The sequence below is a fragment of the Drosophila elegans genome, unplaced genomic scaffold (assembly GCF_018152505.1).
Source record: "Drosophila elegans isolate 14027-0461.03 unplaced genomic scaffold, ASM1815250v1 contig_208, whole genome shotgun sequence".
Lineage (NCBI taxonomy): Eukaryota > Metazoa > Arthropoda > Insecta > Diptera > Drosophilidae > Drosophila > Drosophila elegans.
In genome coordinates, this window is record NW_024545578.1 from 19,278,883 (window position 1) to 19,290,731 (window position 11,849).

Sequence of the window (11,849 nt, forward strand, 5' to 3'; positions counted from 1 at the left end):
GCTAGCAGATAAATAAACCTCACCGCCAGATGGCGCTGATTCTGTCTTATTTGCATCGTCAATAGAATGACATTTGTTGTGGGTATGTAAAATATTTGAAATAAATCAGGTCACACTATTTAACATTATAAGCTAAAGAAATGCTTAGCTATAATTCCACCAGCTGTAATGACTTAAAGTTTTTAATAGTTGGTGAGGGTATTCCCAAGTTGTTGATATAAGTTTTCCCCGACTTACGTTTTGGCACCGTGTTTAACCTGAGGATTTGACTCGACATTGTCGCCGTCTGCAGCCGCTTGCCATTTTGTTTCGAGGTCGAGCTAAGCGCCTGCAGTCAAGTGGCGTCGAGTGGAGGCCGGGATTTAAAATGCATAAGTCCGGGATGCCGGAAAGTGGCCGTTTTCAATTTGGCCTCGGCCATTCGGCTGCACCTGTCGCGGTGGCGCACTGGCAGTGCCTCCTATGTGGCATTGGTGACCCAGGGCTTGGCGAGCTTAAAGTGCGCACTGGCTAATTAGAATGCCTCGCCTAGTGCAGGCTCAAAGGTAACATTTAGTTACCGGGCAGTGGGTCGGAGTTGACAATTACGAGGGGGGCTTCTGGAGGGTTTTTTTTCGCAAACCCCTGGGACTCGGGGACTCCAGTGCGAGCTTGCAAATTACGCCAGCTTAGCGAAATGAAGTAATTGAAAGCGCCACCGAAAACGCCACCTTCCCGCGCCGAAAATACGTGGAATCGTATGCGTGCCGCAGTCGCAATCCTCCAGGGGCTCTCCACCATCCAAAGAGGAGCTCCCAGGACAGCCGCACCTCGCCGCACGACGTATATAAAAGCCGGAGTCTTGCGTGCGCACCGCTGACTTAGTCAACGTACCTCTAGCACGCCGGATCGGATGTCGACGGACAGCACACAGCCCCATACGCCCAGTCACGAGGTGGCGGTCCGTCCGCTGCCCTCGGCCGCCAACCAGTGGAAGCGGGCCGCTCTGATGGCCCGCATGGCGCCGGCATTCCGCGAAACCGTATCCGACGACAGCGAGGACGAGGTGGACACCAAAAAGCAGATCAAGTACGGCAGCGGCTTCCAGGCGGCCAAGGCCATCATTCACGAGTATTGCGACTACACGACCATCCATGGCATCCGGTATCTGGGCGAGAAGAAGCGACCCTGGCTGGAGAGACTCTTCTGGATCTGTGTCCTCGTCCTGTCGGTCTTCACCTGCGTCAAGCTGACCCTCAATATCTGGGACAAGTGGAACAATAATCCGGTGATTGTCAGTTTCGCCGAGAAGTCCACACCCGTGTGGCAGATCCCCTTTCCCGCCGTCACCGTTTGTCCGGAGACCAAGACTCGCCGTGGGATATTCAATTTCACGGATTCGTATCACCAGCTCCGCGATTTCGGGAATAATGTCAGTGGCATATTGGAACTGACCGACAAGCAGTAAGTTCAGCAACTGGTACCTAGACTCAGGGCCGATTTCTCAAAATCATGCTTAGGTTTAGTTTGCAAAAAACTGTTACGGCCTCTTTACACATTCTGATTTCCTATTTGAAATTTTGTGTGATATTTTGTTTAAAACGCAATGTTCTAGATAACGTTTTTAGTCAGAAATGAAAATAACTAAGAAAAGTCGATTTCGGCTTGCTTAAAATTTAAGAACAAAATTTGATGTGTCTAGTCTTTGCTTTTACTTTTCAAAATAATCTTAAAATATATATTTTATAAGTAAAATGTAAAATGTATGGTATAGAATCATCATTTTTATATCTGAAAACTAAGGTAATATTGTTTTCCTAAGTGTAAGAAGCTATTCATGAATACCCGTATATTTACAGAAAGGGATTATATGGCGCTGTGGCGCAGGTTTGTGAGCCACACTTGCATGATATGAACATAGGAAACAAAACTAGAAGGGGAATGGAGATCATCGATGCCCTGACGGAAGTATCTCCTCTTTTCGACGACACCTATCTCAATTGCAAGTGGCGGAATTCCCCGATTAATTGCAATGAAATTTTCCACAAATTTGTGACTGAAGATGGTGTTTGCTTCAGTTTCAACTCACTTAGTCCAGCGGAGATCTTTCGAGCTGAAGGGTAAGAAGGGGGTCTTGCGTTAAGAGGAACTAATATTCTGATACAGAAACATTGTGGCAGCATAATACCAGACTTTATATTCCGCGAGGAGAATCGTCTATCCATGGACTGGAATGTGGAGGACGGTTATAGCGCCAGTGCGGATACATCACCATATCCCAATCGAGTTTTGGGCCCCGGAGCTCGAGCTGGTCTCTATCTATTTATGGGTGGTGCGGAGATCGATTTCGATGACTTGTGCCGTGGTCCTGTTCAGGGTTTCAAGGTGTAATTTTACCAAGCTACTTTTAAGAAATTTAATCTCCAATTAAAAATAACAAATTGTAGATTTTGTTACACACTCCTGGAGATGTGGCCCAAGTGTCCAAGCAGTATTTCCGCATACCTTTTGACCAGGAAGTGCTCATCTCCATACGTCCCAAGATCATCACCACTTCGGATGGCCTAAAGCACTACGAACCCAATCGGCGGCAGTGTTATTTCCAGAAGGAACGAGAACTGCGCTACTTTAATATCTATTCGCAGAGTAATTGCGAACTGGAGTGCCTGGCCAACTTTACTTTGAGCAAGTGCGGCTGCGTCAAGTTCTCTATGCCACGTTAGTTTTGTACAGATATTTTAAACATTTTTATCTTATCAACTTAATTTTAGGCAATGTCAATATGCCTGTATGTGGTGATGCCAGCTTGAAGTGCTATAACCAAGCGGAAGACGAGCTGCTACTCAGGGAATTTACCCAGGGATTGGAAAACTCAGGGGAAAACTCTCGGGGTGAAACGGAGTGCAACTGTCTACCATCATGCACATCTATCGCCTACGAGGCTGAGATCTCCCAAGCTGATTTTGATTACAAAACAGTGATTAATCGAGATACACCGGAGGGCAAAGAAGAGCACGCAAAGAGACAAGGGTAAGTCAGCCATTATATAATAGTCATTACACAAAAATGTCATAAATATTTTTGGTTTAAATTTACCACTCTTTTTTAAGCCCATAGACGTCAAACATGTCCAAGAGTGACATGATTATATCTAAAATTTCTAGCTTTATACGGACGGTCAGACAAACAGACATATACACTGTGATATTAAAAACAGAAAACTTAATATTTTTCACATTATGCAGTTTAATATGCATTGTATTTTATATTTTGATTTAATATGTAATTTAAATAATATATAGACAATTTTGATTTAAGAGTCAGATAGCTATTTTAAATGCTCAATTTTTTAATAATGTAAAGTTAATTATTTCTTTAAGTAAAATATGAAATAAATTGCTTTATGAAAGCCAGCCTTCCTAGCTGAGTTAAGGATTATCGTTAATATTAAGGATGATTTCAAATTTAGAATATTACTCCCTGTTTACCAATTATTTCCCGTAGAATGAAGATGTCCCGAGTGTCGATCTTCTTCAAGGAGGCCCAATTCTTGACTTCCCGGCGCTCCGAGCTTTATGGTACCACGGACTTCCTTGCCAATTGTGGTGGCTTACTTGGTCTCTTCATGGGTGTCTCCATGTTGAGCATAGTTGAGCTGATATACTTCTGCACAGTGCGGCTCATTTCCAATCTGAGGATGCGCCGCAAGACCCGCAAGGAGCTGCTGAAGGCGGTCAACAAGGATGCCTAATCGTAGGACCTCCTGCACAACCCATAAATAACACAGAGTGCTGCACTGGTGGCCAAAGTTGAGCTGACTCTGCTGCTCCGTGTTTGTGTTGCGTTAAATGTTAAATCTGCAAACAATGAAAATAAAGTTGTACTCAGCACTAGACGGCAGTCTAAATGCAGTCCTCTGTCTGTCTGTCTGTTCCGATACGACCCGCATACTGCCAAATCTTCTCTTTGTGTGTGCATTTGAAATGGAATCAATTATTTTATTGTGTGATTTGCTGCTGCCTTCGAAGCGATGCGATTCAATTCGGTTCGATTCGGTTCGGTTCGATTTGGAAAGTCAATAGACAACGTCATCGAAGTCGTAGACAAAGTCAAAGGGGAGCTACGCATCTCATCTTCCAGCTCATACGTTATGCAGGGCCAATGCCAATCCTTTGAAACTGCAGAGGATATCCTCATCCTGGTCTGGGGGATGGATACCTTGGCTGGGCAAACACCGAGGCAATCGCTGCACTCCTTCGTTCAAGTTGTGCGTGCGGCTCTAATGGAAATCCAATTGAATTAAGTTAATTATGTTGGCAAATATTTAAACAATAGCTGCAATTTATGCACACCCAACCCAGGCACTCTTGCTAATGCAGTCGCTACAAAGTAGACTTTAAAATGGCTGTCATTTAGTTTAATTCAATTGTGTGCTGTGTGCATTGTGAACCCCACGAATTTTTCTCCAACACTTGCGCAACAGTTGTGCCCTTCGTTGTGCCATGAAACTACTGAAATATACAGCCAGTTTATTACGGCAACAAGTGTCAAAATGTGTCGAAATATTGCAAATTAAGTTGACACATTTGCATATGCCTAATGAAATTTTCATGCCCATATGCGGCGAGTGCATCGCACGAAATCGCAGTCCACATCCGTGTCCGCACTTTGGCACTTTCCATTCTCCACCGACTGGTGGCTCTTGTGGGCCACTTTTTACTTTCCGTGCCTGTCAATTTGATTCGCATATAAAAATTTATTTATGACAATTTCTCGCTGATGGCTGCCAAGGTTCTCTCGAGGGCTTTATTGATTCCTCACAGACCGAGGGTGGTTTCAATATATTGCAAGGCTGTTAAACAACTGTTGTGAGTCATTTTTTGGCAGCAGAACTAATATATCATAAAAACTTATAAGTTAGAAATATAAAACATCATATTGTGGCAAACAACATTCTCTATGTAATGATTTTTAAATAAATTGACTGAATAATTTTAAATTGCTTTTATTGATTTTTAGTTGGCTCTTAAATTTAAAATGATATTTTAAGAATACTTGTTCTCAGTAGTACAAAAAAATATACATCTGTAAAAATCATGTCAAAATTAAATTAATTTAGCTTAACTTAAATGTTAAATATGTATACTTTACTGTCCTTTGTTCAACTTTACAAATACTTTGCTAGTCGATTTATGAACTCTAGATGAAAGGCTGAAACTGACCTCTGTTTTTTTTTTTTAGCATTTGTCGCTTGGGAATTTTGCGTATATTATCAACTCGGTCCAGACGCCGATAATGTGACATCAACTATTAAGCAGTAAAAGCAACTCAAAGTCGGGGCTGGCAGTGTCAGTAATCAATTTGCAAGTAATTTCTGCCCTGTTCCGGTTGAGTTTTCCGCCCTTTGTGATGTGATGGCAGACATGAATAAGTCGGGGATAACATGACACTTGACATTGAGCCGGAGGTCGGTGGGGCATTGTGCACTCGCGAGCAATATCAATAAAAAGTTTTCTTCGCTTTTTGCTGAAATTGCACGTAAAAAAAGTACAAATTGTAATTAAACTTTTGCACAATGCAACTCAAACTGTCCGCAGTGTCTGGCAGGAGCAACAAAAAGTCTCAGCTGCATAGCAACATCAAATAACAAAGTAAAGGACGTGCGGCATTGGCCAATCGTTTGATTTACTCGGCAGGGCTTTAAATTTCCGGTTTCCTGTTTCCGGTCTATAAGGCAAAAACTACCTGTGAATATCAAACAATATTAGAGATATACGTTGCATGATAGAACGTGTTATTTTACACCTCAAATTTAAGTGAACATTAAATAGACCTATGAACATATTTTATAACTTACCAACGTAAGCGTTAGTCAATAAAGTAAATTAAGATCAGATAAAATTGTTGGTGAATGACAAAACAAATAGTTGTGATTATTTATATTTTATTTTAAACATGAACCATTAAAGTTTAAAATATTTGTTTTGCTAAATAAAATAACTAAATAATTGTTACTTGTTATTATTATTTTATTATAATAAAAATCCAGATGTTAAAGGATTGCTTGGCACCTGAAATATGCTAATTTTTTGGTATTTAAATAAAGCTAGTAAAATTAAATCCAAAGTTAGGGTTTTTTGTTCTATAAAGTTGTACCAAATAATATAGAAATAGTTCTCTCAACTTTACCGAAGTTACCTAGTTCAGACTACACGGTTTTAGCCGCGGCAATTTATGGCCAGAAGGAAGGAGGAAGTGGCCGCCAGGCAGCCATGTTTGTTTGTATTTATGTCGGTTTGCCGAGCAGCGTTTTGCGGCGTTTCAAGCATTCAAATGCGGAGCGACAACAGCACGCGGCTGTCATGTCAAGTGGTGGCCCAGGCCCACCTGGAGGGGAAGGGGGATCGGGGTGACGACTGCTGCCTCGAACTGATTGCTTAAGCGGAAATGACTTGAATGCCTTCGCTATCGCCACGTCACACGGGGCGTATGTGGAATTTCGCACTCGATTGCCTTTGGAGGCGAAGTTTTGTGTAACGCGATTAGCGGTTTGCGCTCAACGTTGTTTTGTTTGCTGTTGTGTCTAAGTCCTGGAAAGTCCTATGGAGCAACACCTGAACCTGGAAACAGGAAAGCCCGAATCCCAGAGCCCGGGAATCGATTGCAGTAATTGCAGTTGTTGCGCGTCTAAAACTTCGGCCGGAGTTGGAAAAGTCATTAAAAACTTGTGCCCAACTTTGGGATACGAATTAGAATTTTTGATTAAATTGCTTTGGCGGGCCAGAGATTCCTGGCAATTTACTGCGACAAGATGGGACAAGACAATTAATGAAAAATGCATAAGCGAAATGGAGAATCAATGTATATCGTGACACCAATTGCGAATTAACCAACCCCATATTCCCACACATATAGACTCATTGTCACGCAGGATTCGCTGCGGTATTGGTATTGGCATGGCATTTGTATGCAAACCGCGCACTAAATTAGATTCTTTTTTACTGCAGCCACATCGTCCGCTTGATGATGACGCGATGACAGGGTCTTTGGGTTTATTTTGCAGCTTCTCCAGCTTCTGGCGATAAAATGCGTTAGCTCGTTAAAATTGCACGCGACGCGCCTCTTATAATAATGGCAATCGATGGCTGATGGCTGACGAAGGATGCCGGAGGATAGCTGAAGGATATTGATGGTGCGACGTATTGATTTGACTCCGCCGAGTCCCCATTGTGGTTCATGGCGATGCCGAGAGTGGAGCAGCGTAAACATAAAATCGTTGATGGTAAGTGGGTCATAAGATGAAAATAATAGTGTCAGGACATAAGCTTGCAACTTGTTGTAACATAGTTTATTATTTCTGGTTGAGATTTGCCATTTTAATACGAATATGTTTTATATTTAAGGCAAACACAAGCATACTATTAAATTTATTAATATTGTTAGAAAAATAATATTCTTATTTTAATTGTTAACACATTGGAACAAACATTACAACCCATCAAATTGCTTTTAATTAATTTTGCATATTTTAAAGATCTTTAATTTCAGCATAACGTTAAAACTTCATTCTTACATTTTCTTACTAATTAGTTTTTATATTCTGTATTTTCTGTTAATTTCAAAAGATAACATCGCATTCCCATACTGTTTTTTAAATCTGCAACGCACATGCCTTATGCAGCAATCCAAACCTAATCCCATTTTCTAAGGTCCCAACAATTGAAACCGAAATCCTCCACATTGCCATTCATATTCAGTTTTATAATTGCTTTTTCCTGGGACCAGACCCAAAAAATCTGCACCCAGAGTAAAATAATATAAATTAAATTCACTGGCGCAAGTTCTCGAGCTTATTATGCATTACCTAATGAAAACTGGGCCAGGACCAAGGACCAAGGACCAAAGGAGGCGGCCGCCTAACAGAACTGGCAGCCGCGTAAGCAAATAATAAATAAATAAATAAACGAAAAGCGCAAATAACATTTGAGAGCCAGATTTAATTTCTAACGTTGAGTGCGCATATTAAAACAGGCTGGATGGGTCTGGTGGAGATTTCGGATTGTGGCTGGGAATCGCAGGGGGAAAAGGGGCGAAAGCAGACAAAAGGCGGAGGAATCCTGGCTGCGAGCAACAAACAAAGATGATGCGGATATCGCCGAGCCCGGTCTGGTGTCGGTGTCTGTGGATATTATTCGGATGTGGATATGGAAGTGGATGTGGAAGTGCAGCGGAAATGCGGGATTCCGGGATACCGGGACTGAAGGTCTTCCCAAACCCCATGTGCCTGCGGGGACGGGTGGTGTATAAAAATAAACAATCAAAGCGGGCGGCAGAAGGCGTAATAGAAGTTGGCGTGAGTAAACAATGAATTACGGAATCATGAAAGCAAATTGACTTTAATGCAAAAATCAAATATTTACACAGCGCGGATACGGGACGAGGACAGTGGTTGGGGAAGCGGGTTAGAAAAATGAAAGAGCGAAAGAGGTGGCAGTGCAATTGCAAACCCATGCCGAAAGAGACGGCACTAGACATTCCCAGAGACAAAGGCAAACAAACAATCCAAATGCAAGAAAGAACGCATACAAATTGAGGTTATGTTAGACGTTCTGGATGCGAGCTCTTTCCAAAATTTGTTTCGGCACTTAAATGCCAATGCATACAAGCCCGGAATACAGACTCTTTTGAAAGCTTAGATTGGGCTTCACTGAAAAAAAAAGTTGAAACAAGTTCTTCGTTTCATCCCCTTTCCGGAAAACTAAATTTTTAGATAGTTTTAAATGACGATTATTATTTATTTTACCAAATAAAATTACATTATTTTTATTTAAAAGATTCGTGTGCGGCACAAAGCTGCACAAAAAAATCAAACCTCACCGAAGACGAAAAATATTTAAAATAATACCAATAGCTAATCGAAAATTTTATGTTTTTAAACTTATTTTTACAGAAACCTTAAGCCGCTCTTTTTTAACATGATCATAAGAGGGTAAATACATTTTTGTTGTATATTTTTTTCTCTGCAGAAAAACTAAGTAAAGTCTGTTGGACAAAGAGGTCAGCCGAGGTTTAAATGGCGGGTCTGCGGCGCTTCCGGTTTTCGAGCGAACGTTATTAGCTCACTGGATGTGGATGCGGTCTGGCACGGTCAGAATTTTACGATTTCATTCATTTTTGTGGTTGCCATTTGACGCCGCAAAATATGCAACAAAATTTTATTTACCAGAAATAAGCATCCGAGACCATGGCTGCGTTATAAATAAAATTATAGAAACTAATGTGCAATGCTTTTGGAAGTGAGAGGGCAAAACACTTAAAGGCATTTGGTTACTCATTGCAATTTCCCAAAGAATTTCTCAATTAGAACACACGCTTCAGAAGGGAGTTCGTATGTAATAAAGCACGAAGCAGAGTAAAGGCAAAAACGTTAGCGTCGACAAAAAAAAAACCGAATAGAGTGCGGTAAAATTGGGTGAAAGAGGAAACATCACACAAATCTGAAAACCATAAAAGTGTCGCTTTCAATTGTTACCCCAACTTCGATCTACAGGCGACAATCGAAGCCAACAAGTGAAATTGAAACGTTCCATGGATAGTGTGGAGTCCTGGAAAGGGATATGTGGAGAGAGGGGTAGCTGAAAAGGGAACAGGATGGATGAGGGTGCTCTAAAAACTCACAAACACAGATTGATGATGATGAAGTATGTGTGCCTGCAACTGTGTGGCAGAATGCTCAGCGAGATTTTTTTATCTCGCTTTGGGTTATACAAGTTTTTAAATGGAGCTTGTGGCTCCAGAAAAAAATGAATGAATAGTGAAAAAATTTTAATTTTAATTAATTATTAATTAATTATTATTATTTGAAGAACGAAAGAATTTAATGATAACAATGAAAAGTAAGACAAAACATTAATACATTGGCTTTTGCCTAAAAATGTTGTTTTCTAATAATTTATACTATTTGCATTTTTAAAGTTGAAAATGGATGAACGTTCTATTTCTACTAAAAAGGTATCGATTACTGAAATCGGTTAAGTAAAACTGGAGATAAAAAATTTAAAAAAAAAACGTAAAAACAAGTGAAAAGCAAACAACTTTTAGTGTAACTTTTTAAATAAAAGGGTCCAACTGTACCGGAAAATCAGGGTTTGATCTCTAAAGGATTTTGAAGATTAAAATTTGTATTGTACACTTGAAGGGTATCTTATAATGTGAATAATCCCTAGTCATTTGTTTTTCGAATCGCGCGCTACTGTCTTCCTTACTTTATTACTTTCTGAACTGAACTGAATGATGCCTCCGATGATTGACACCCCGCCCGGCAATAAATTTTTAATTTTCAATGCTCCCCGATAGACTGATGGTCTGATGGACCCACCCATCCTAACATGCCCGCATCTCCGCCTTCGGTGAGCTTGTTAAATTCAAATTAGAACGATGCCAGGAGCTGCGTTCTATGCGAGGACTTGCCGCTGACAGCGAAGATAAATGACAGAGAACTGCGATCGCAACAAATTAACCTTGTTAGAGGCACAGGCAAAGTCGGAACCCGGACATAACTCCGGAGTAGTGGAACCGGCAAGGACTCGGGCCCGAGGACACCAGTTACAAGTGTATGTAATTTTTTATCGTCTACGACTTTCGACTCCATTCGCACAGACGACAACTGACTTATGAATGGCGTGTGCCAGTTGAGTTGAGACCATGCACTCAAAATATTAATTTACTTAGTTTTGAAAGTCAGATTAAAGTTTTCTTTACAAAACAAAATGTTAAGTAGGAGAAAATATATATCCTATATCAGCAGCATTTATAGTTTTTGAACGAAGAAAAAATTTATATATAAATACATTCACTGAAATATTATAATTTTATTATAAATTAATAATATTTTCGGATATTTGGCTAATACATTTGGAAACTTGTATATTTTTCTTAGATAACATAAAACAATTCCATTTTTATATGCGAACATACTATTATAATTAGAATTAGTTTTTAAACAAATTCTACAACAAAAAGTTTGTTTTATTTTGTAAAACAGTTTTAAGATGTTGTTTTAGATTGAAAGTTAAACTTTTTTTTTTAAGTGTAAAGGATATGCTGCTACTGCCACTGCTGGGAGTCGATAAATCAGTTTGTGTATCAAATTGAATTCACGAGCGTGCACTTGACACCAACCCACACACATTTATCAGCCGGCGAATCCTGTGAGGCATGAACTTTAATTCGGCCTGGTTGGAGAGCCACAAAATTTTAATCTCAACTAAGAGCTCACTAAAATAAAAGCCATCGGCGGCGTGCATTATAAATTATTCATTACGAAATCGCAACCGCGACACGCCCCCATTTTGTTTTTTTGCCAAGTAAATGAACGCCTGCCGCTGACGGGCGCTCGTTTGCACCTAATTTGATTTTTAGTTGCTGCTTCTTTTGGCGGCGGGTCTGCGGTTGGTTCTCTTGGCATTCCTTTCTCAGCTGCTATATCGCCACCACCCCACCCAGGAAACCATCTCGCAGATACTTTCTCACAGATACAAACACCCGCACGGAAAAGGACTTGGTAGCGCTTGCCATCGCCGCATCCTGTTTTCTTTTCATTCATTCTAGCGGCTGGCTGTCGAAAAAATGTCTGTTATGTGGCTACAGAATTTTGCAGTAATTAATGGCAACTGTTTGATTAAAAAATTCCATGGTATCTTCCTATGCAAGGACGTGTGTGGGTTTAGTTCTAGTTTTTCCTCCTGCAAACGCCTTTTCATTACCAAGCGCGGTCAAAAGCAGTGATGCTGAATAAATCTATGCAAATTCCAGAAATCTCTTAAAGAGGTTTATGTAGCTCTTCAAATAAAAAGTGGATCTCTCAAAAA

The 11,849-nt window shown here is 40.5% G+C and overlaps 1 protein-coding gene across 1 annotated transcript; it reads left to right on the forward strand.

The window, feature by feature from the left end:
- The first annotated feature begins 868 nt into the window (after positions 1 to 868).
- LOC108142877 (pickpocket protein 28) lies at positions 869 to 3,927 on the forward strand. Its single transcript, XM_017266951.1, has 6 exons — positions 869 to 1,443; positions 1,839 to 2,099; positions 2,160 to 2,364; positions 2,427 to 2,697; positions 2,751 to 3,009; positions 3,484 to 3,927. The coding sequence occupies exons 1-6, from the start codon at positions 893 to 895 to the stop codon at positions 3,728 to 3,730; spliced, it is 1,794 nt and encodes a 597-aa protein (XP_017122440.1). The 5' UTR covers positions 869 to 892; the 3' UTR covers positions 3,731 to 3,927.
- The last annotated feature ends 7,922 nt before the right edge of the window (positions 3,928 to 11,849 follow it).

Excerpts from the sequence above, each read along its gene's own strand:
- LOC108142877 (XM_017266951.1), top strand. The coding sequence starts at position 893 with ATGTCGACGGACAGCACACAGCCCCATACGCCCAGTCACGAGGTGGCG. Across the intron at positions 2,365-2,426 it reads GTCCTGTTCAGGGTTTCAAG|ATTTTGTTACACACTCCTGG; the intron begins GTGTAATTTTAC and ends AACAAATTGTAG. Across the intron at positions 3,010-3,483 it reads GAGCACGCAAAGAGACAAGG|AATGAAGATGTCCCGAGTGT; the intron begins GTAAGTCAGCCA and ends TATTTCCCGTAG.